Source organism: Nansenia antarctica (genome assembly GCF_963989245.1).
Source record: "Nansenia antarctica genome assembly, chromosome: 6".
Lineage (NCBI taxonomy): Eukaryota > Metazoa > Chordata > Actinopteri > Argentiniformes > Microstomatidae > Nansenia > Nansenia antarctica.
Window position 1 is genome coordinate 36,743,050 of NC_137676.1, and position 22,500 is coordinate 36,765,549.

At 51.5% G+C, this 22,500-nt stretch overlaps 1 protein-coding gene and 1 pseudogene across 2 annotated transcripts in view; one reads left to right on the plus strand and one right to left on the minus strand.

Annotated features, from left to right (window-relative positions):
• lama5 (laminin, alpha 5) overlaps positions 1–22,500 on the plus strand; it is a gene marked incomplete at both ends in the record, with an annotated part of 106,990 nt that overhangs the window by 52,608 nt on the left and 31,882 nt on the right. The window contains 27 exons of the mRNA XM_080534387.1: positions 351–450; positions 885–1,041; positions 2,555–2,684; positions 3,485–3,627; positions 4,078–4,181; positions 4,578–4,731; positions 5,391–5,554; positions 5,802–5,910; positions 6,139–6,236; positions 6,370–6,574; positions 7,122–7,248; positions 9,821–9,960; positions 10,372–10,487; positions 10,794–11,005; positions 11,342–11,546; positions 12,432–12,576; positions 12,730–12,870; positions 14,018–14,179; positions 15,879–15,986; positions 16,351–16,434; positions 16,890–17,120; positions 17,502–17,615; positions 18,203–18,333; positions 18,570–18,650; positions 19,365–19,579; positions 19,979–20,079; positions 20,234–20,417. Coding sequence (XP_080390513.1) covers positions 351–450; positions 885–1,041; positions 2,555–2,684; positions 3,485–3,627; positions 4,078–4,181; positions 4,578–4,731; positions 5,391–5,554; positions 5,802–5,910; positions 6,139–6,236; positions 6,370–6,574; positions 7,122–7,248; positions 9,821–9,960; positions 10,372–10,487; positions 10,794–11,005; positions 11,342–11,546; positions 12,432–12,576; positions 12,730–12,870; positions 14,018–14,179; positions 15,879–15,986; positions 16,351–16,434; positions 16,890–17,120; positions 17,502–17,615; positions 18,203–18,333; positions 18,570–18,650; positions 19,365–19,579; positions 19,979–20,079; positions 20,234–20,417 — 3,861 coding nt within the window. The remainder of the gene's footprint in view (positions 1–350; positions 451–884; positions 1,042–2,554; positions 2,685–3,484; positions 3,628–4,077; positions 4,182–4,577; positions 4,732–5,390; positions 5,555–5,801; positions 5,911–6,138; positions 6,237–6,369; positions 6,575–7,121; positions 7,249–9,820; positions 9,961–10,371; positions 10,488–10,793; positions 11,006–11,341; positions 11,547–12,431; positions 12,577–12,729; positions 12,871–14,017; positions 14,180–15,878; positions 15,987–16,350; positions 16,435–16,889; positions 17,121–17,501; positions 17,616–18,202; positions 18,334–18,569; positions 18,651–19,364; positions 19,580–19,978; positions 20,080–20,233; positions 20,418–22,500) is intronic.
• On the minus strand, positions 7,406–9,620 carry LOC308159624 (signal peptidase complex subunit 2-like; annotated as a pseudogene). Its single transcript has 2 exons — positions 9,515–9,620; positions 7,406–7,913 (listed from the first exon to the last, which is right to left on the minus strand). The product of its transcript is annotated as a signal peptidase complex subunit 2-like (transcript).

A 22,500-nucleotide genomic window follows, 5' to 3' on the forward strand; every position in this document is an offset into this window, starting at 1 on the left:
GTCGCCAGACTGTGTTAACCCACTGAGCTAAAGCTTAAGCATTAACTGTGTGTGTGTGTGTGTGTGTGCGCATGTGTCTGTGTGTGTGTGTGTGTGTGTGTGTGCGCATGTGTCTGTGTGTGCGTGTGTGTGTGTGTGTGTGTGTGTGCGTGTGTGTGTGTGCGTGTGTGCGTGTGTGTGTGCGTGTGTGCATGTGTGCGTGTGTGTGTGTGTGTGTGTGTGTGTGCGTGTCTGTGTCTGCCTGTGTGTGCGTGTGTGTGTGTATGTGTGTGTGTGCATGTGCACGTGTGTGTGCGTGTACATGTGCGTGTACGCACGTGTGTGTGTGTGTGTGTGTGTGTAACTCCCAGGCTGCCAGTGTGACATCGGAGGATCAGCAGGTCAGTCGTGCGTTGAGAGGAATGGGAGATGTCGCTGCAGACCCAACGTGGAGGGACTCAAGTGTAACCAGTGAGTGAAACACCATGACCCTTCACAGCCTTGACTCACTACATACTGTAGCCCTACAACAGCCCACAACCTTCACAATCTCATCCATCATACTAAATAATCCATATCAAACCGGAGGCCTGCTTATTTCAGTCCTTCAGGCAGATTATTCAATACATCGAGTTCCTTCCCTTCCTCTCCGTGTCCTAGTGTAGTGGAGGTGATTCGGAATCACTCTCTCCTGATGAGGTAGCCCTGTCTCCGAGTAATCCTACCACGTACCACGAGGATGTCCTCTTGGTATACCAGTTTACGGCTGTGGCCTCCGTGCGAGAGGTCGCGGGGGTTTAAACATAGGTCTTTTATTAGCTGGGATTCCCAGGAAGCGCTATGATCCGAACTCCGATCTCGTGTTGTTCACGGACATGTTCACGGATGTGTTTGAATCCCTCCAGACCTCGTCCGGACCACTACTTCCCCGACCTGCACCACATGAAGTTTGAGATCGAGGACGGCTCCGTGCTGGACGGGCGGGCGGTCCGGTTCGGGTACAACCATCTGGAGTTCCCAGGCTTCAGCTGGAGAGGCTACGCCCAGATGTCCCCCATACAGGTGAGTGACGCTCTGTACGCCCTCTCACCCTCTCACCCTCTCTCATACTGGGCCTTTATCTATGTACTGTAGGTTCTCCCAGAAATTCATAATGATACTACACACACACACACACACACACACACACACACACACACACACACACACACACACACAGAAGAAAAGGTTTCTCCAAAGAGTCCAAAAGGGTTCTTCAGCTGTCAGTGTGGGAGAACCCTTTGAAGAACCATTACCATGTACTGCAGAAGCCTTTTGGGTTCCCAGTAGAACCCGTTCCACAGAGAGTGTGACATGGAACCCAGAAGGGTTCTTCAAAGGGTTCTCCCACAGGGACAGCCTGAAGAACACGTTTGGAACCTTTTTTGTCTAAGTCGATTAGTAGTAATGCTACATGAGAGAGTATAAAGGCCTATCAAGAGCCATGCTCATAAGGTAGGAAATAAGTACCAAGGCCCTAACTACTCAATAATATCTCTTGGTCATGTGACATATGATGCATGAAATGTGAAACATTTGTGTTATGTGTGTTAAATATGAAATGATGTGTGTGTATGAGAATACTGTATGTATATCATTATTGTGGCCCCAATCATTCCACTCCTGCATGTGTCCTCTCATATCTACATTGTCATACATGTATCATCATTCTGTCATGTGACTACGTCCAATTTTTTCCATGTGGTAAAGATGCATTGCATCCCACATGTAGACAGCTTGCTACCATGGCGGAGTGATGGGTGGGATGAGCTTTGATGCATTGTGGGGGTTGGCAGTTGTGTGGGTAGGCTTGTTTCGGCTGCTGTGGTGGCGGTGGTGGTATTAAGGAGCGGCCTTGCTTTGTGCTTTTTCTCTCTCTCTCTCTCTCTCTCTCTCTCTCTCTCTCTCTCTCTCTCCCTTTCGTTTTGGTGTTGTCCTCCCCTCCTCCCCTCCACCCTCCTGTCCCATCCCTGGGTGCCCCCCGCCCCCCCCGGGTGGTCGTCCCTCCCCAGTCCAGGGTGGTGGTGACGGTTCCGGTCAGCTCTCCGGACCTGTTTCACATAGTCTTTCGCTACGCTAACTACGGTGGCCTGGACGTGAGGGGGAGGGTCTCGGTCCTGGAGGACGGCAAGAACTTCCTGTGTGGCAACTGTAAGTGTCGGGTAACCCTCCCTCTCCCTCTCTCTCTCTCTCTCTCTCTGCCAGCTTCTCCTCTTTCCTCTCTTCTGCTCTCTCTCCTTTCCCTCTCCCTCCTTCCCTGGTTCTCAAGCCCGTGGACAAAGAGGCGGGTGTGTTCCTCAGCTTTGCGTTGGCTGGTAGGGATTTCTGTGGTTGCTCTTCCCCCTGCCCTGCCCAAGGGTCCTAAGGAGCTGAAGCCCCCCCCCCCAGCCCCCCTCCATCTTACCCAGTATCACAGGGTCTTTAACCCAGACCTTATTATTTGCTATACCCCCCCCCCCCTCCCTCTACCCTCCATCTCCTCCCTCTCCTCCTCCCCCTCCTCCTCTTCCTCCTCCCCCTCCTCCTCATCCCTCAGAACACAGTCAAACTGGTGGTGCACGTGAGCGAGGCAGATGTCTACCTCACACGCCTCATCATCAGATATGTAAACTCTGGGGGGGTCGTCTCCAATGGTAAAATCACAGCCTATCAGAACAGCCGCAGAGGTACGTCTGTCTGACCAGCCTCAACCTGACCTGACCTGACCTGAATGGAATTATTATGATCATGTCTTTTATTTGGAATTCAATTGAATTGTTCCACAGGAGGATATCAAACTGCCACAGCCTTAGGAGAAAGACACATTACAAATAAACCCCTCAAAAAAAGTTCGGAAACGTTATTTTGGTTGATTATTCCTCCCCTTTAATAATACCAATTGGTATTGTATTTTATATCGTTGGAAAGCCTGATTAGTCACCTTTACAACGAGGTACAACTTGTAAGGATCATGCATTCGTGGAATGAGCAACACAGCTAAACGTGTGGGTAGCGGCCCAAAAATATTTGCCAAAATCCCCTATATTCTTCTGTTGGTATTCACTCTCGTTTTTTGGGCCGCAACCCACACGTTTAGCTGTGTTACTCATTCCACGAATGCATGATCCTTACAAGTTGTACCTCGTTGTAAAGGTGACTAAAGGCTTTCCAACGATATAAAATACAATACCAATTGGTATTATTAAAGGGGAGGAAGAATCAACTGAAATAACGTTTCCAAACTTTTTTTGAGGAGTTTATTTAACCACATTTGTAAATTGAGATGAATGTACATTTTCTGTCATCGGAATTGATTAGCATGCACTCTTTTTCTAAGAAAAGTACCAGGTAAAAACATAGAGAGTATATTAAATATTAATGTATTAAAATAAACACATATTTTCACATATCCATCTGTGTGTTCCTCTCTGTGTCGTGACCTCACCCCCTCCTGTCCTCCCCATCTCCCCTCCCCTCCCTCCTCCAGGCTCAGAACAGTCCAAACAGATCGTATTCGCCCCCAGCACGGAGCCCACCTTCGTCAACGTGCCCCAGAACAACTTTGTGGAGCCGTTCGTCCTGAACCCTGGCGTCTGGACCGTGGTCATCGAGGCCGAGGGCATTCTGCTGGTGAGAACCTATGACAACCTACAGGGACCTAGGAGAATGAGCCTAGCATGTACTTCATGACGTACATCTCTCCCTTAGAAATGCATACATACATATCTATTCTAACTTCTCTCCTCTCCTCTCCTCTCCTCTCCTCTCCTCTCCTCTCCTCTCCTCTCCTCTCCTCTCTTCTCCTCTCTTCTCTTCTCTTGTCTCCTCTTCCTCTTCCTCTCCTCTCTTCTCTTCTCTTCTCTTCTCTTCTCTTCTCTTCTCTTCTCTTCTCTTCTCTTCTCTTCTCTTCTCTTCTCTTCTCTTCTCTTCTCTTCTCTTCTCTTCTCTTCTCTTCTCTTCTCTTCTCTTCTCTTCTCTCCTCTTCCTCTTCCTCTCCTCTGCTCTCTTCCATGCTCAGTCCATACTATCAAGTGTTCTAATGCTCCAGTATGTCTCCCTGCCCCCCTCCCCTCCCTGTAGGACTACCTGGTGTTGTTGCCCAGTGCGTACTACGAGGCCCCCATCCTGCAGATCAAGGTGACGGAGCCCTGCACCTACAGCCCCACCCCAGATGCCAGTCAGAAGTGAGTACACTTCTCTCTCCATCGCTACTGGGCTTGGTCTGGTTTAACGGTGAATGGCGACGGTCCAATACATACTGTAATGTATGTCTGTGTCTGTTTGGGATCGAATCCCAGTCCCACCACTTCTGACACACACACACACACACACACACACACACACTCCTCTCCTCTTCCTGTCTCTCTCACTTCTGCTCTCATCCAAAAAGAATTGAAAGTGATCAAATTCTTTAAAACATTTCTAATAATATGGATAATGGATAATCGAAAAATGGATAATCGATAAATATGACTGTGCTGAACAGACTGTGTGTGTTGACTGGACGTTGCAGTCTATAACCTGTCTGTCTCTGTGTGTGTGTGTGTGTGTGTGTGTGTGTGTGTGTCTGGTCCTGGTAGCTGTCTGTTGTACAAGCACCTGTCTCTGGACGGGTTCCCCTCCGTCTCCGGTAGCGACGCCAGCTGTCGCTCTGACAACCACCTGCCCCGGCCCTGCCAGAGCCACAAGATCACCCCCCGCCACCCCGCCATGGCCATCTGCAGCGGCAGTGATGTGAGACAGTGTGTGTGTGTGTGTCCGTGTGTGTGTGTGTGTGTGCGTGTGCGTGTGTGTGTGTCTGTCTGTATGTGTTTGTGTGTGTGTGAGTCCATGTGCCTGTGTGTTTACATATGTGTGTGTGCGTGTGTGTGTGTGTGTGTGTGTGTGTCTGTGTCTGTGCATGTGCGTGCGAGTGTGCTTGTGTGTGTACATACCGTACGTACATGTTAGGGTGTATGTGTGCTTGCATTGTACATGCGTGTACGTTGTGTGTATAAGTCCAGCTCGCTGACAGATCGTCTCCCATCATGCTCTCTCTAGACGTCATGACGACCACCCCAGATGGCTTTATACCACCCCCACTTAACCAGCCCCATCTGTTACTGTTAACACTAGAACAGCCGTGCCTTTTTTACCTACTATAAGAGCCGCCATAGTCTTTACAATGGAAAGCTGCTATTTACACACAACGACCACTAGTTGGCCGCCTTGTAAATTAGCCTGCCTCCCGAACAGAAAAACTGCAAAATAGCTTTAATACTAGCTAAACCTGATGTGATTTTGAAAATGTAAGGATACTGAGTGGTAGAACGCACATATCTAGGAAAGGTTGTTGGCTGTTCTGGTGTTAAACAGTTAACATACGGTCCCCCCTCCCCCCCTCTCCTGAGCAGATGAACGTCCAGCTTCGTGGCCGGGTGTCCGGCCCCGGGGACTACGTGGTGGTGGTGGAGTACGCCAGCGAGGACCAGGCGCCCCAGACCCTCTCTGTGTCCGTCAACGGCCCCGGGGGACGAGCGCAGCGCACCTCCGTCACCCTGCTGCACTGCAAGTACAGGTGTGTTTACCTTAACCCCACCTCCTGCCCCCCCCCCGGCCCCCAGTGGTGTTTACATCCAGCTTGTTACTGTTAATGTCTGGTCTGTCTTTTTGTTGAAGCTGTAGCTGTTTGCGCATCCCGGAAAAAAACAAAATGGCGGCTGTGCTGTTTGGTTATGCTCTTAACGGTGTCCTCTGTGTGTGTGCGTGTGTGTTTTGTGACGTGTGCGTGTCCTTTGTCTGTGTGTGTGTGTGTGTGTGTTTAGCTTCCTGTGTCGAGTGGTCACCATTGACGACGAGAACCGCGTAGCTGTGTTCTCTCTCCCGGCCGACGCTGAGGTCCAGCTGGTGGCTGACAAAGCCAGCTTCTTCCTGGTAGGGGCCTTAGCAACTTGACACACACACACACACACACACACACACACAGACACACACACACACACACACACTCTTAACCAGATAAGCCCTAACATTTCACAGAGTTCATGTGTCCCTGTTCAGTTGACATTTCATTAGATATAAGTCAGTTGTACGTCAAGTGTTTGACACGTGTGTGTGTGTGTGTGTGTGTGTGTGTGTGTGTGTGTGTCCTGTGTCCTCCAGCACAAAGTGTACCTGGTCCCTAGAGAGCAGTTCACTATGGAGTACCTGAAGCCCAAGGTGCACTGCATCAGCACCCACGGACACTTCTCACCTGACAGGTAAGCTAGCTAGCTCGCTCGCTAGCACCACACCTGGACATTCAGGCTAGGCAGTGAGGCTCTGCTTCTGGCCTCTCTTGACTTAGAATCCCTTGTCTTGTTTCCTTCCCCCTCCCTCCCCCTCCCTCCCCAGCTCCTCCTGTGTCCCTTCGCGGTTCCAGACCCCGTCCGACTCCCTGGTGCTGAAGGAGGGTCAGGGGTCGTCTGTGCAGGGGTCTCTCCAGGCCTACCCCGCTGACGCCCCCCTGGAGGCCGCAGACGCACCCCACTGGAGCGGAGGGGAACGCCCCCCCACCGCCGCCGACAACGTGGACCACGTCCGCCTGGATACCACTCAGGTGTGATGGCCATGGCACTTTGTGTGTGTGTGTGTATGTGTGTGTGAGAGTGTGAGTGTGAGTGTGAGTGTGTGTGTGAGTGTGAGTGTGAGTGTGTGTGTGAGAGTGAGAGTGTGAGTGTGAGTGTGAGTGTGTGTGTGTGAGTGTGCGTGCGTGTGTGTGTGTCAGTGTGAGTGTGAGTGTGAGTGTGAGTGTGAGTGTGAGTGTGAGTGTGAGTGTGAGTGTGAGAGTGAGAGTGTGAGTGTGAGTGTGAGTGTGAGTGTGTGTGTGTGAGTGTGAGTGTGAGTGTGAGTGTGTGTGTGTGTGTGTGCATGCATGTGTGTCAGTGTGAGTGTGAGTGTGTGTGTGTGTGTGTGTGCGTGCGTGTGTGAGTGTGTGTGTGTGTGTGAGTGTGAGTGTGTGTGTGAGTGAGTGTGAGTGTGTCTGCCCCCCCCCCACAAACCCATGAATTTCTGCCCAATAATCAACCAATCAATCAACCAATAACCAGGTTATTATTGTATTTGTAGCTTTTTATTCATCTCCTGTGTGTCTCTGTCTCCCCCAGAATGCAGCGGTGTACTCGGCCCGTGTACACACTCTGGGTCGCTACGTGTTCATCCTCCACTACCACCAGCCTCTCCACCCCACCTACCCTGTCCAGGTCTTCATCAACGGAGGGCGAATCTGGCAGGGTGAGCCCCCCCCCCCCCCCCCCTCATCACTAACTACACTCTTAGAAAAAGGGTTCCAAAAACGTTCTTAAACTGTCTCTGTGGCAGAACCCTTTGAAGAACCCTCAAGTATTCTATATAGAAGGGGTTTCATTCAGAACCATCTGTGGAAAGGGTTCTAAATGGAACCCAAAAGGGTTCTACAAAGGGTTCTTCCACAGTAGAAGGACAGCTGAAGCTTTGAGGCACACTTTTCCAACTGGTCCATCACCAGTGTTCCATTTTCAGCAAAGAAAGCCCCAACAGATTTTGTGATCTCTGTCTCCCCTGTGTGTTCGGATTTCCCATCTGTGAAGGAGCCTCTCAGTGTGTACTGGTCATCAAACCTTTTCAGACTAGAAGCTGCCAGCTGTGGTCCGGGTCCATGACAACAACAGGGTCTTTCTGGACAGCAACGAGGAAGATGTTCTTTTCTTGTAGGAGGTGTATAAAGTTAGAATGCCCATCATTATGAAGTACGATGACACAGCACGCCAGGACTGGCTTGGATTCAGGGAATGAATGGTTCCAAATCAAAGCTATGATGGCAAAGAGGCAGGAAACTGTACATAAGAGACGTCCATCTATGAGATCGAAGTTCTCCAGATACCCATACTTTTCCAAGAGGACCTTCTTGGCTGCATCATCTAGAGCAGGGGTCTTCAACCTTTTCAGCCCAAGGACCCCTTGGACGAGAGACAACCAGAACAGGGACCCCCACATGTAATAACATTTTTAAAATGTCACATTTTAAGGCCTATAATAACTTTATTCACCTTATTAACCTATTTTGTCACGACCAGAGGTAGGACCCAAACGCAGACACAGGTGAACAGGTAAGAGTTAAATAATAAAGGTTTATTTCTAGTAACAAGGCTGATGGGAATAGGCAGGTGGGTCGTCAGGCAGGCGGGAGGTCAGGCAGGAGGAAGGGTCGGCAGACAGGTGGGGAATCAAGCAGGAAGAATGGTTGGCAGGCAGGTGGAGTAGTCGGCAGACAGGCAGGGGGTCAGACAGGAGAAGTAGTCGGCAGACAGGCAGGGGGTCAGGTTACAAGGGAAAATTAATAAGTAACAGGCTAATTACTGGGTTATTAACCTATATGTGTTTATGATTGATAAAACGTTCATGCATAATTATTATTGGTTATTATTATTATTATTATTGTTGATGAGGCTTATATTTTCTATTATTATTATTATTATTATTCAACAACTAAACATTTAGCTTCAGGAAGTCAGGTATGCTTACCTCAGTGAGATAACTGGCCCTGCTGGGTGGTACACAGCTTGTCTATTCTGGGGGAGATGGAGGTTGTCAGGCAGAGCATCATGTCATCCTCAGGCTGCAGTCTTGAACGGTATTTGCTCTTCAGGTAGGTGAGGGAGGAGAATCCACTTTCGCAAAGATATGTGGTTGCAAAAGGCAAGAGGCTCACCATGGCCTTTGCTGTCAGTTGTGGGAAGAATTTTTGGCAATGGATCCAGAACTGGATCAGTGGCTTTGACTCGTACACATGCTTGTGTGTACTATCTGTGGACAGGTCGATCAGCTGATCTTCCTCAGCTGCTGTACAATTCGCCGAGCAATTGTTGTGTCTGACAATGGGATAGTCTTCAACTTTTCTGCATATCCATATCCATCATTCCCAAACATGGTCTTGCACATATCAGTGGCCGCAGGCAATATCAAATCTTCTGCAATTGTGTATGGCTTTTTACACTGGGCAACGCGAAGAGCAACTTGATATGAGGCTTTCAAAGCAAGCTCACCGACTTTCGCAGATTTTCTTATCATTGTCTGTTGGCCTTGGAGAGAGTGCAGACGAGCCTGAAAGTAGTCCAGTGCTTTATCTTGTAAGTGGCCATGATTCGTCTCAAAGTGTCGTTGCAGCTTAGATGGCTTCATGCTTTCGTTTGAGAGCGTCGCCGCACAAACAACACACACCAGCAATTCCACTCCTTCGGTTTCTATGAAAGTAAATCCAAACTTTAGGTACACTTCTGAATATTTCCGGGACTTTTCTCTTTTGCGTTTATCTGCCCATGGGGCAGGCGCTGCTGGGGCCGAGGTGGAAGGAGTAGGCCTAGCCGTTGGATCTCGAGCTCGAGGTCTCGTTACTGTTACAAATGTATTCATCCTGCTTCACTAATTAATAGTAGTAACTAATTATTATAACTAAAAGTATGAACAAATTTGGCGGACCCCCTGCAGTACCTCTGCGGACACCCGGTTGAAGACCACTGATCTAGAGAATTCTTCACAGATGCACCATCCCATTTGTCAATCTTCCCAGGTTCCTCTTCCATCCTGGATCTTTCCAGAACACTACGCTTCCCATTTCTGGCTGTCATCTTTTCTTCCTGCACAGTTGCTGTGTGGGGATTAAGAAATATTAAGAAACATACTTCATGATATATACATTTCTTTATTGATGTAGCACTTTTCAAGACACTCAGGAATTATGTATGCATCCTAAAATGCATCATCGTCATGAATCACTTGACAGTATGACAGTCTTTTTCTTAATACATGATATTTCATCCTTTTCCAGGCCACGCCAACGCATCCTTCTGTCCCCATGGTTACGGTTGCCGTAGTGTTCTGATCTCAGAGAACCAGATCATTCTGGACGTGACGGACAACGAGATCTTCATCACCGTTCAGGTTCCTGATGGAAAGACCCTCTGGCTGGTGAGTTGATCCAGGAGATATTGGAGAAATTCACACTGAAATTTAATGAAAAACTATAAAGCAGTTATCATAGAATACAATCATAGAATCAGCTGTATGTTTGTAGAGCTACACAGAAAGATAAAAGGGTTAATTTGCCCCTCTAGGAGAACCTTAGAGAACACTTTAGAGTTCCACTTACAGTAGAACCCCTTCTACATGGAACATAAAAGGGTTCTATCAAAGGGTTTCCCTACAGGGACAAATTAAGAACCGTTTATAAGATACTACATTTACTAAAACCGTTTTTTTGATGAGTGAACACAATGATTGCAAGCCACTACAGGTGAAGATACTAATGTTATACAGTAACATTGCATAATATAGTTGTGTTTGACATAATGTACTAACAGGTGTTTGTGTTTGTGACAGGATTATGTCCTGGTGGTCCCAGAGAGCAGCTACAGCTCCAGCTACCTGTCTGAGGAGCCTCTGGACAAGTCCTACGACTTCATCAGCAACTGTGGACAGAACAGCTTCTACATCAGGTAAGGCTGCGTCACCTCTACCACACACTTCTGTTAGCCACACCGGCCAAGGTGCCAGGTCCTTTCACAATGCTTGAAGAATGTGAGAATATCTCTCTACACGTTGCTACATTTCTTTGGAACATTCCACCAAAGAGCGAGGTGTTTGCAAAACAAAACTGAACAAAAAAAACAAAGTCAGGTGAACAGTGATGTTTGCTCAAATGCCTCCCTCCTATAACTCTCTCTCCTTCCCCTCTCTCTCTGTCTCTCTCCCTCCCCCCCCCCCTCCCTCTCTCTCCCTCCCTCCCTCCCTCCCTCCCCCAGTCCCACCACAGCCTCTCCGTTCTGCCGTAGCTCGGCGGTGTCTCTCTCGGCCTTCTTCAACAACGGGGCGCTGCCCTGCGCGTGTCACGAGGCGGGCGCTGACAGCGACACTTGCGAGCCATTCGGCGGCCAGTGCAGCTGCAGGCCCAACGTGATTGGCCGAGACTGTTCCCAGTGTTCCACGGGGTACTGGGGCTTCCCCAACTGCAGACGTGAGTAGAGTGTGTTTGTTTGAAGCTGTCTGAGGAGGCAGAGTGTGTGTGTGTGTGTGTACAATATCTGGAGTGTGTTTGCCTTTCGGTGGAAGTGGCCTATTAGTGTCTGTCTGTCTGTGTGTGTGTGTGTATCTGTCTGTCTGTGTGTGTACGCCTTGTCTGTGTGTGTGTGTGTGTGTGTGTGTGTGTGTGTGTGTGTGTGTGTGTGTGTGTGTGCGTGTGCGTGTGCGTGTGCGTGTGCGGGTGCGTGTGTCTGTGTCTGTATCTGTGTGTGGCGCAACATTGAATCTAGGTATATATTCACTGATCTCCACCTTCTCCGCCCCCCCCCAGCATGTCAGTGCGGTACCCGTCTGTGTGAGCCCGTGACCGGGGACTGCATCTGCCCCCCGAGGACCATGCGTCCAGAGTGTATCCAGTGTGAGCCGGAGACGTTCGGCTGCCACCCTCTGGTGGGCTGTGAGGTGTGTAACTGCTCCCGGCCCGGGGTGGTCACCGCCCAGGACATCAGCTGTGACCACGACAGCGGCCAGTGCAGGTACACACACACACACACACACACACATGCCAGAAAAGCACCTAAAAAGGCTTTTTTGCCCTTCAGCTGCTTTACTTAACATAGTCTCGCTTGATTGCTGTTATATTTACCCAGCTGTACTTGCCAAGTCATGTCACCTCTCAAACTACTACTCCCCTGCTTCCACACACACACACACACACACACACACACACACACACACACACACACACACACACACACAGTCCCAGAGAGAGCTTATGGCTACTGCCAAAGATAACTGGCTCTTCCATTGTGGCCTTAGAAAGAATAACCTCAGGGTTATTCAATCAGGAATGTGTCCCTATCTGTAATTGGCCCGGCTGTGTTTAGTGGTGTGACCTGCCAGCCTGGCCACTTGTAGAGAGACTCAACACTAACAGCATCTATCCAGACGTGGTGGAGACATTCTGCACCGTTGTGCCACATTCCACATGCACATTCCCTATCCCAGGCACAGGGCAGGAATCTGTGGACCCTGTCCTGACAAGACAAGACAAGACAGGACAGGGCTAGAAAGCTGCAATCAGCTGCCTGCCGCCTAACCCTAGGACCCAACACATCACCCTGGAGCCTCACACCTGGCTCTGAACACACACACACACACACACACACACACACACTTCACTAATGAACAAACACACACACACTTCGGTGTATAAAACATGCAGATACCAAAATGTCAAAATCTTAATAAGCATCATTAAGATTGGATTGAATCCCCGTAAATATATGTTATTGCTGGCAAAATGTTGGCGTTACTAAATTACAGTTTTGAATGACAGTTTGACATTTTCCCTCCAAATTTGAATGTCGATTTATAACGGGTAAAAACTTCACTGTTTTTGTTTTGTTTTTGTTTTTCAGATGTAAGAACAACATCATCGGACGTCAGTGTGACCGCTGCGCTCCTGGTTTCCATGGCTACCCCAACTGCAGACCGTGTGACTGCAACGAGGCGGGCGCGGAGGAGGACGTGTGTGACTCTTTCACTGGACAGTGTCTCTGCAAGGTGAGTACACCTTTCACACACACTCACACACGCACACACGTCTCCTCCTTCTCTCCCCCTCTCTTTACCCCTCTCTTTATTCCTCCCAGTCACCCCCCCCCTCCCACTCCTAACTGATATGCTTGTCTCCCCTCTCTCCCTCCCCTCTCTCAGGAGAACGTCCAGGGGTCTCGCTGTGACCAGTGCAGGGTGGGCACCTTCCACCTGGACCCCACCAACCCTAAAGGCTGCACCAGCTGCTTCTGCTTCGGGGCCACCGACCGCTGTCGCAGCTCAGACAAGAGACGCACCGAGGTAGGATGGGGGGGGGGGCAGGTCTGATAAGAGACATACTGAGGTAGGATGGGGGGGGCAGGTCTGATAAGAGACATACTGAGGTAGGATGGGGGGGGGCAGGTCTGATAAGAGACATACTGAGGTAGGATGGGGGGGGGCAGGTCTGATAAGAGACATACTGAGGTAGGATGGGGGGGGGCAGGTCTGATAAGAGACATACTGAGGTAGGATGGGGGGGGGGGGGCAGGTCTGATAAGAGACATACTGAGGTAGGATGGGGGGGGCAGGTCTGATAAGAGACATACTGAGGTAGGATGGGGGGGGGGCAGGTCTGATAAGAGACATACTGAGGTAGGATGGTGGGGGGCAGGTCTGATAAGAGACACATTGAGGTAGGATGGGGGGGGGGCAGGGGTCTCCCCAACCTGGGGTCAGGTCTGGGTCACAGTGTCTGATCACATAGAGATACCCCCTTTCCCCACACACACACACACACACACACACACACACACACACACACACACACACACACACACACACACACACACACACACACACACACTCACGTGCACACACACCCCCAGGACTATTCGGACTACGTTATGGCAGAAGATTGCCTTTTTTGGTCAACATACATAAAAAAAACGTTTACTCTTTTATACCACCATACCTTAATCTAATGCTGCTAAAATATATATACAGTATATATAAAAAAATTAAAAATATATATATATTAGCATAAAAATGTATATGTTACATAGTCTGATCATAATATGGTCCGCATGTCGGCAACCAATCAAAATGTTCAGACTTTTCTTTTGAAACACGGAACTACGTTTCAACGTTGTTGAGAATCACAACACAAACTCGCTAGTCAAGCCAAAATACTGCAACGGAATGGATTGGGTGAGTAATCCCCACTGCTACCTAGTTAACTAAAACACTACTTTACATTGTTAGCAGGCTCACAAAACAAGCTGCGTTAGTTGACTAGCGATGTGTCATTGATTTTCAACAACACGGAAATGTATTCACATTTTTCGAAAGAAAAGTCTGATCATTACATCGGATCCCGACATGAGGACCAAAGCATTAGAATGTGTCACATATGGAATATATGGTGTGTTCTGTGTGTGTAATCTGCTGTGGTTGTGGTGGTGGTCAGATCATGGACATGGTGGGCTGGGAGCTGCTGGGGGCAGACAGACAGGAGGTGCCCGTGGCGGTGTACCCTGGCCAGGACCTGACGGAGGCCGACCTCAGCGACGTACCGGACGTCTACCAGGACCTGCACTGGCACGCCCCCCGCATCTACCTGGGAGACAAGGTGGGCTCTCACACACACACACACACACACACACACACACACACACACACACACACACAGACACACGCCCCCCGGACCTACCTGAGAGACTAGGTGGGCTCTCACACACACACACACACACACACACACACACACACACACACACACGCATGCGCACGCACACACACACACACTCTTTCTCTCTCTCTCACTCTCATACATGCACACACACACACACACACTCTTTCTTTTTTTTTCTTTCTCTCTCTCTCTCTCTCTCTCTCTCTCTCTCTCTCTCACATTCTCTCACACACACACACACACACACACACACACACCTACTGAGGGATAGGTTTCACACGGTAAGGGGAGGTCACAGGGTCACAGGGTCAAGGAGTTTTACCACGGGTGAAAGAGTTCATCCCTGAAGGCAGGAGACAGGACTCCTCACCAGGTGACCCTGAGTTGTCCTCCTCGGCCAGGTGGTGAAAGCTTCCCCGCTAAAGCCTAACGCACAGGCTAGGCTAACACACGCTAACAGTTAGCAGCGGCCTCTCTCTCCCAACAGAGTGGGTTTCAATGAAACCCTAGCCTAGCATCATCTGAATGATGGGCTAAAACACAAGCTAACAGTTAGCACCGCCCTTCCCAACAAAGTGGGTTTCAATGAAACCCTAGCATAACATCATCTGAATGGCGGGCTCACACACGCTAACAGTTAGCAGCGGCCTCTCTCTCCCAACAGAGTGGGTTTCAATGAAACCCTAGCCTAGCGTCATCTGAATGATGGGCTAACACAAGCTAACAGTTAGCACCGCCCTTCCCAACAAAGTGGGTTTCAATGAAACCCTAGCATAACATCATCTGAATGGCAGGCTAACACACGCTAACAGTTAGCGTCGGCCTCTGCTCCAACAGAGCGGGTTTCAATGAAACCCTAGCCTAGCGTCATCTGAACGCCCGTGCCAAACATCTCCTACTGTACCTCTCTGGTTTGTTATGGTGTCTGGAGAGCAGCAGTCAGTAGCTACTGGAGGGGAACAGGACATAAGAGAGAGTAGAGTGCAGGTTGAGACCATGACTGCTGCTGCCCTTAGGCCCTCATGGAGGAGCTGTGGGGTGAGTGCCAAGGATGAGGAGGAGGAGGAGGAGGGGGAGGATGGGGGAGGATGGGGGAAGGCTGTATCAGATAACAGAAGTGTGCTGAGGGCTCTACCGTATTAAACACATATTAAGTCGGACGCGCTCCAGACGGAGGGTATCGAGATAGGGATCTGTGTTTTGTCTCCACGGAGTAACACATTTTTCGGATGATGGATTCCAGAACTTTCTGTTGGAAAAGGCTTGGAAGTCAAATAATGTCTGATTTCTGGTGTGACCCCCCGAGACTACAGGATCTATGTTCTTTCTCATCCTCATCCTCTCTCTCTCTCTCTCTCTCTCTCTCTCTCTCTCTCTCTCTCTCTCTCTCTCTCTCTCTCCCTCTCTCTCTGTCTCCCTCCCTCTCTCTGTCTCTCTCTCTCTCTCTCTCTCTGTCTCTCTCCCTCTCTCTCTGTCTCTCTCCCTCTCTCTCTGTCTCTCTCTCTCTCTCTCTCTCTCTCCTTATTACCCTTTCTCATCCCTCTCTGTCTCTCCCACCCCTCCTCTCTCTCCTAATCCCCTCTCTCATCCCTCCATCCTCTCTTTCTCTCTCTCTCTCTCTCTCTCTCTCTCCCTCCAGGTGTCGTCTTACGGAGGCTACCTGAGGTATCGTCTGCACACCCAGACGATGAGGGGAGACGTGCTGGCTCTGCCCGCTGAGGCCTCCCGCCCTGACATCATCCTGAAGGTACAGAGCCCCCCGCAACACTACCTTTTATACCAACACACAACACTACCATTTATACCAACACACAACACTACCATTTATACCAACACACAACACTACCATTTATACCAACACACAACACTACCATTTATACCAACACACAACTACCATTTATACCAACACACAACTACCATTTATACCATTTATACCAACACACAACACTACCATTTATACCAACACACAACACTATCAATACCTTGATATCCATGGAAAAAATTATAGAAAAAACTCTACTCTATTTGACTCTACTACTGTTAGCAGTACAGAGCACTGGTGGCTTGTTGACCCCTGCACTGATACAGGTTGTATGTGTGTCTGTCTACAGGGTAACCAGATGACCCTGGTGTTCATGGAGAGAGAGTACTCCTCGCCCGAGGAGCCTCACCTGGGGATAGTCCACATGGTGGAGGTAGGAAGACACCTGACCCGCTGAATATCTCACCTTTGTATCATAAATGACACACGTGTCCACTGACACTACACTTCCTGCCGTCCTCTCTCCTCTCCCACCTCTCCCCCTCCTCTCTCCTCTCCCACCTTCTCCCCTCCTCTCTCCTCTCCCACCCCCTCCCCTCCTCTCTTCTCTCCGACCTCTCTCCTCCTCTCCTCTCTCCTCTCCCACATTCTCCCCTCCTCTCTCCTCTCCCACCCCCTCCCCTCCTCTCTTCTCTCCCACCTCTCTCCTCCTCTCCTCTCTCCTCTCCCACCTCTCTCCTCTCCCACCTCTCTCCTCCCCTCCTCTCTCCTCTCCCACCCCCTCCCCTCCTCTCTTCTCTCCCACCTCTCTCCTCCTCTCCTCTCTCCTCTCCCACCTCTCTCCTCCCCTCCTCTCTCCTCTCCCACCTCTCCCCCTCCACCTCCCAGGGAAGTTTCCGGCATGCCCAGACCGGTAACGTGGTGTCCAGGGAGGAGCTGATGATGGTTCTGGTGGGCCTGGAGTCTCTCCAGGTCCGGGCGCTGCACTCCCAGTCGGCCCACACCGTGTCCCTACGGGGCGCCGTCCTGGAGGGGGCCGAGGACCTGCCGGCCGGTCGCCATGCCAACAACGTGGAGATCTGCCTCTGCCCCGCCAACGACCACGGAGACTCCTGCCAGGTAGGAACGACGTCAACCTCTACCTGTTGCGCTCTACCGGGGGTCATTGGTTTCATCTATTAGAAATAGAAGGAGTAGATAGAAGGAGTAGAACAGCGCATGCCCGTTTAATTCGACATTCCATGGTTGGGTGCTGCTGTACAGGCAGCCATCTTTTGGTGGTCCATGTCTATTCTACTCCATACTGTGTCAGTGTAGAATTGTTATTAGGTTTTGCTGATCTTACAACAAGCTTTGAAAGTGACGTGGTCACAGTTTTGTGCTGCAGATAGGGATCGAGTCAGAATCCCTCTTATTTCACCCTCCCTCCCTCCCTCCTTCCCTCCCTCCCTCACTCCCTCCCTCCCTCCCTCCCCCTGTTCTCTCCCTCTCTCTTGACAGCAATGTGCCCCAGGTTACTACAGAGACACCAAGGGTCTGTTCCTGGGCAAGTGTGTTCCCTGCCACTGCAACAGACACTCTGACCAGTGTCTGGACGGATCAGGAATCTGTGTGGTGAGGAACTGACACACTCATATACACACTCATACACACTCATATACACACTCATACACACTCAACGAGCATTATCTATTAAAACGCAACATATACACATTCAACTGCCAACATATACACATTCAACGGCCAACATATACGTGTTCAACTGACAATCTCTTAAATCTATCTATTAAAACACAATTCTGTGTCATTTTATGTAAACCCAAAACAACATAAAATGAACTGTCAACCGTGTACGACTGTTCAATTAAAGCCAAACGGTCCGATAATATCTTTGAACCCAAAACATTGTTAAAGAGATATGTTGCGAAAGTGGCATAAACAGAAAAAAAAGCGTATTTTTTTTCTCAAATTTTTTTGCTGAAGTTTTATGAGCTCGTTAAAGGCTTCATCAGTGGGGCTGATTGCTGCTTTAACTGCTACCTCGAGGCCTTGGAAATGGGATGCCCTCCAAATGACACGTTGCTGATTGATGGCTGAATCAAGCCCGTTAGACCGAGTAACGCTGTACCTGTTGGTGCCTGAATGTTTGTGTTTTATTCGATTTATCAACTTTTTTTTTCTTTTTTTTCCCTTTCTCTCAGAACTGTCAACACAACATGGCTGGAGATCACTGTGAAAAGTGCCAGGGTGGTTTCCTCGGTAACAACAGTATTGACGGACAGGCACTCACCTGTGACAGCTGTCCCTGCCCTCTGCGGGTGCCCTCGAACAAGTTAGTACCCTCTCCTCCTCCTCCTCCTCCTCATCCTCCTCCTCTCATCTTTTCCTCATTCTCGCCTCCTCTCCTTCCTTCCCCCCTTCTCATGTCTCAAACAAGTCAGTATTCTCTCCTCTCCTCTTCTCTCCTCTCCCCTCCTCTCCTCTCCCCCTTTGCCTGTGCTGTGATGTCATGAAGCTGTGTGTTGGTGTGCTGTGTGTCTGACCCCCTCCTCTCTCTCTCCTGGGTAGTTTTGCTATGGGCTGTGTGGAGAAGCCCAACAGGATGCAGTGTCTGTGTATGCCTGGCTATGCCGGGCCCAAATGTGAGAGGTCAGTGTCCACCCTCCACTCACTCATGACACTGTGGCCAATAGCTGACTGTATAATATTCCTGTGAGACTGTTGATCAGGGTATCCGCGGTGTCTTGAAAAGTATTAAAAGTTGATAAATCAATTTTGGGAAAATCAAGACCCTTAATAAGTATTAAAAAGTATTATCACGATTTTATGAGGTCTTGAATTTTGTATTTTTCTGAATTAGACTCTGTCCAAAGAGTTTGAGTCCTAAAAACTTTTAGTAAAAGTTCGTGAATGTATTAGTTTTATTAAAAAACTAAGATGAACCGGAAATTCTGTTGTATGATAGTGGTCTAGTCTATTGCAAACTAAAACTGTTAAGTTAAAGGTGTCACTGATGTAAACGGTTACAGCTCGAAGTGGCGGTGAGGTCTGGAAAAATGTATATATACCCTGGTTGATGTACCGCTGTGGTAAACAGTGAAAGTAGTATTTATTACACAAATATGATATAATATCATTATTCTTGTATGAAGGAAGACACTGAAGCGGATTATTGTTATCACGGTAACACAAAACGGTGTGAGCTCTAATGTATATACTGTATGTCAAGTAAAACTTAGAATGTATTCATAATATGCAGTTTATTAGCTGATAATGTCAGTGGAAAAAAGTCACTTACATGTGACTTTTTACATCTAGTAGAGTACAGGCAGTCACTGACTTCTCTACCTATCTCCCTCCCAGGTGTGCTCCCGGTTTCTACGGCAACCCCATGGTGATAGGCAGCACCTGTCAGCCCTGCCATTGCCACGACAACACCGACCCCAACATGCTGTTCAGCGACTGCCACCCTCTGACAGGGGAGTGTCACAGCTGCATGCACGACACCGCCGGGCCCAACTGTGAGATCTGCGCTCCCGGTTTCTACGGCGATGCCATTACGGCCAAGAACTGCTCCAGTAAGCCAAGAGGCGCGCACGGGCACGCCACGCACGCACACACACACACACACACACACACACACACACACACACACACACACACACACACACACTCACACTCACACTCACACTCACACTCACACACACACACACACACTCTCACTCTCACTCACACTCACACTCACAGACACACACACACACACACACACACACACACGCATAGCCTCTCACCTCGACTGAGTCCCTTTTCACTGTAATTTAATGAGTCTTAATGACCTTGTTTACCTTGTCAGCTGTGTCTCTGTTCATTGTTGCCAAAGCTGTTGGTTGGTACAATATAATGCAGAAGGTTAACTGCAATGACCCTCCCCCTCCCTCCCCCTCTTCCCGCCCTCTACCACCTTCCTGTTTACCCAGAATGCAACTGCTCGCCCTGTGGCACAGCGTCATGTGACCCCACCACTGGGCAGTGCCAGTGTAAACCTGGCGTCACCGGCCCCCACTGTGACCGCTGTGAGGTACGTTATGTGTGTGTGTGTGTGTGTGTGTGTGTGTGTGTGTGTGTGCCTGCCTGCCTGCGTGTGTGTGTATGTGCGTGTAGCTCTATACAGGACGATGATGATGATGATGATGATGATGATGATGATGGTGTGTGTGTGTGTGTTCCTCCAGGACGGTGCGTTCGGGTACGAGCAGTGCTCGGGGTGCAGGCAGTGTGACTGCACGGCGGCGGCAGCTCTGGTCCAGCCCTGCGACCCCAAGAACGGGACTTGTGTCTGCCAGCCGGGGGTGGGGGGGCCCAGCTGTCGCCAGTGTTCCCCTGGGTACTGGGACTACAGCCCTGCCGGCTGCAAGAGTGAGTCACAGTCACAGTCACCCCCCCTCCATGGAAGTCACAGTCACAGTCACCCCTCCCTCCATGGAAGTCACAGTCCCCCCCCCCTCCATGGAAGTCACAGCCCCCCCCCTCCCCCTCCATGGACGTCACAGTCCCCCCCCCCTCCCTCCATGGACGTCACAGTCCCTCCCCCCCCTCCCTCCATGGACGTCACAGTCCCCCCCCCCTCCCTCCATGGACGTCACAGTCCCCCCCCCCTCCCTCCATGGACGTCACAGTCCCTCCCCCCCCTCCCTCCATGGAAGTCACAGACCCCCCCCCCCCTCCCTCCATGGACGTCACAGTCCCCCCCCCCCTCCCTCCATGGACGTCACAGTCCCCCCCCCCTCCCTCCATGGATGTCACAGTCCCCCCCTCCTCCCTCCATGGACGTCACAGTCCCCCCCCCCCCCCTCCCTCCATGGACGTCACAGTCCCCCCCCCCCTCCATGGAAGTCACAGCCCCCCCCCTCCCCCTCCATGGACGTCACAGTCCCCCCCCCCTCCCTCCATGGACGTCACAGTCCCTCCCCCCCCTCCCTCCATGGAAGTCACAGTCCCCCCCCCCCTCCATGGAAGTCACAGCCCTCCCCCCTCTCCCTCCATGGAAGTCACCGTCCCCCCCCCCTCCCTCCATGGACGTCACAGTCCCCCCCCCCTCCCTCCATGGACGTCACAGTCCCCCCCCCCTCCCTCCATGGACGTCACAGTCCCCCCCCCCCTCCCTCCATGGAAGTCACAGTCCCCCCCCCCCCCCTCCATGGAAGTCACAGTCCCCCCCCCCCCCCTCCATGGACGTCACAGTCCCCCTCCCTCCATGGACGTCACAGTCCCCCCCCCCCTCCCTCCATGGACGTCACTGTCCCCCCCCCCTCCCTCCATGGACGTCACAGTCCCCCCCCCCCCTCCCTCCATGGACGTCACAGTCCCCCCCCCTCCCTCCATGGACGTCACAGTCCCCCCCCCCCTTCCCTCCATGGACGTCACAGTCCCCCCCCCCTCCCTCCATGGACGTCACAGTCCCCCCCCCCCCCCTCCCTCCATGGACGTCACAGTCCCCCCCCCCCCTCCCTCCATGGAAGTCACAGACCCCCCCCCTCCCTCCATGGACGTCACAGTCCCCCCCCCCCCTCCCTCCATGGACGTCACAGTCCCCCCCCCTCCCTCCATGGACGTCACAGTCCCCCCCCCCCCTCTCCCTCCATGGACGTCACAGTCCCCCCCCCCCTCCCTCCATGGACGTCACAGTCCCCCCCCCCCCTCTCCCTCCATGGACGTCACAGTCCCCCCCCCTCCCTCCATGGACGTCACAGTCCCCCCCCTCCCTCCATGGACGTCACAGCCCCCCCCCCCCTCCCTCCATGGACGTCACAGTCCCCCCCCCCCCTCTCCCTCCATGGACGTCACAGCCCCCCCCCCCCTCCCTCCATGGACGTCACAGTCCCCCCCCCCCCTCTCCCTCCATGGACGTCACTGTCCCCCCCCCCTCCCTCCATGGACGTCACAGCCCCCCCCCCCCTCCCTCCATGGACGTCACAGTCCCCCCCCCCCCTCCATGGACGTCACAGTCCCCCCCCCCCTCCCTCCATGGACGTCACAGTCCCCCCCCCCCTCTCCCTCCATGGACGTCACAGTCCCCCCCCCTCCCTCCATGGACGTCACAGTCCCCCCCCCTCCCTCCATGGACGTCACAGTCCCCCCCCCTCCCTCCATGGACGTCACAGTCCCCCCCCCCCCTCCCTCCATGGACGTCACAGTCCCCCTCCCTCCATGGACGTCACAGTCCCCCCCCCCCTCCCTCCATGGACGTCACTGTCCCCCCCCCCTCCCTCCATGGACGTCACAGTCCCCCTCCCTCTCCCTCCATGGACGTCACAGTCCCCCCCCCCCCCCTCCCTCCATGGACGTCACAGTCCCCCCCCCTCCCTCCATGGACGTCACTGTCCCCCCCCCTCTCCCTCCATGGACGTCACAGTCCCCCCCCCCTCCCTCCATGGACGTCACTGTCCCCCCCCCCCCTCCCTCCATGGACGTCACTGTCCCCCCCCCCCCTCCCTCCATG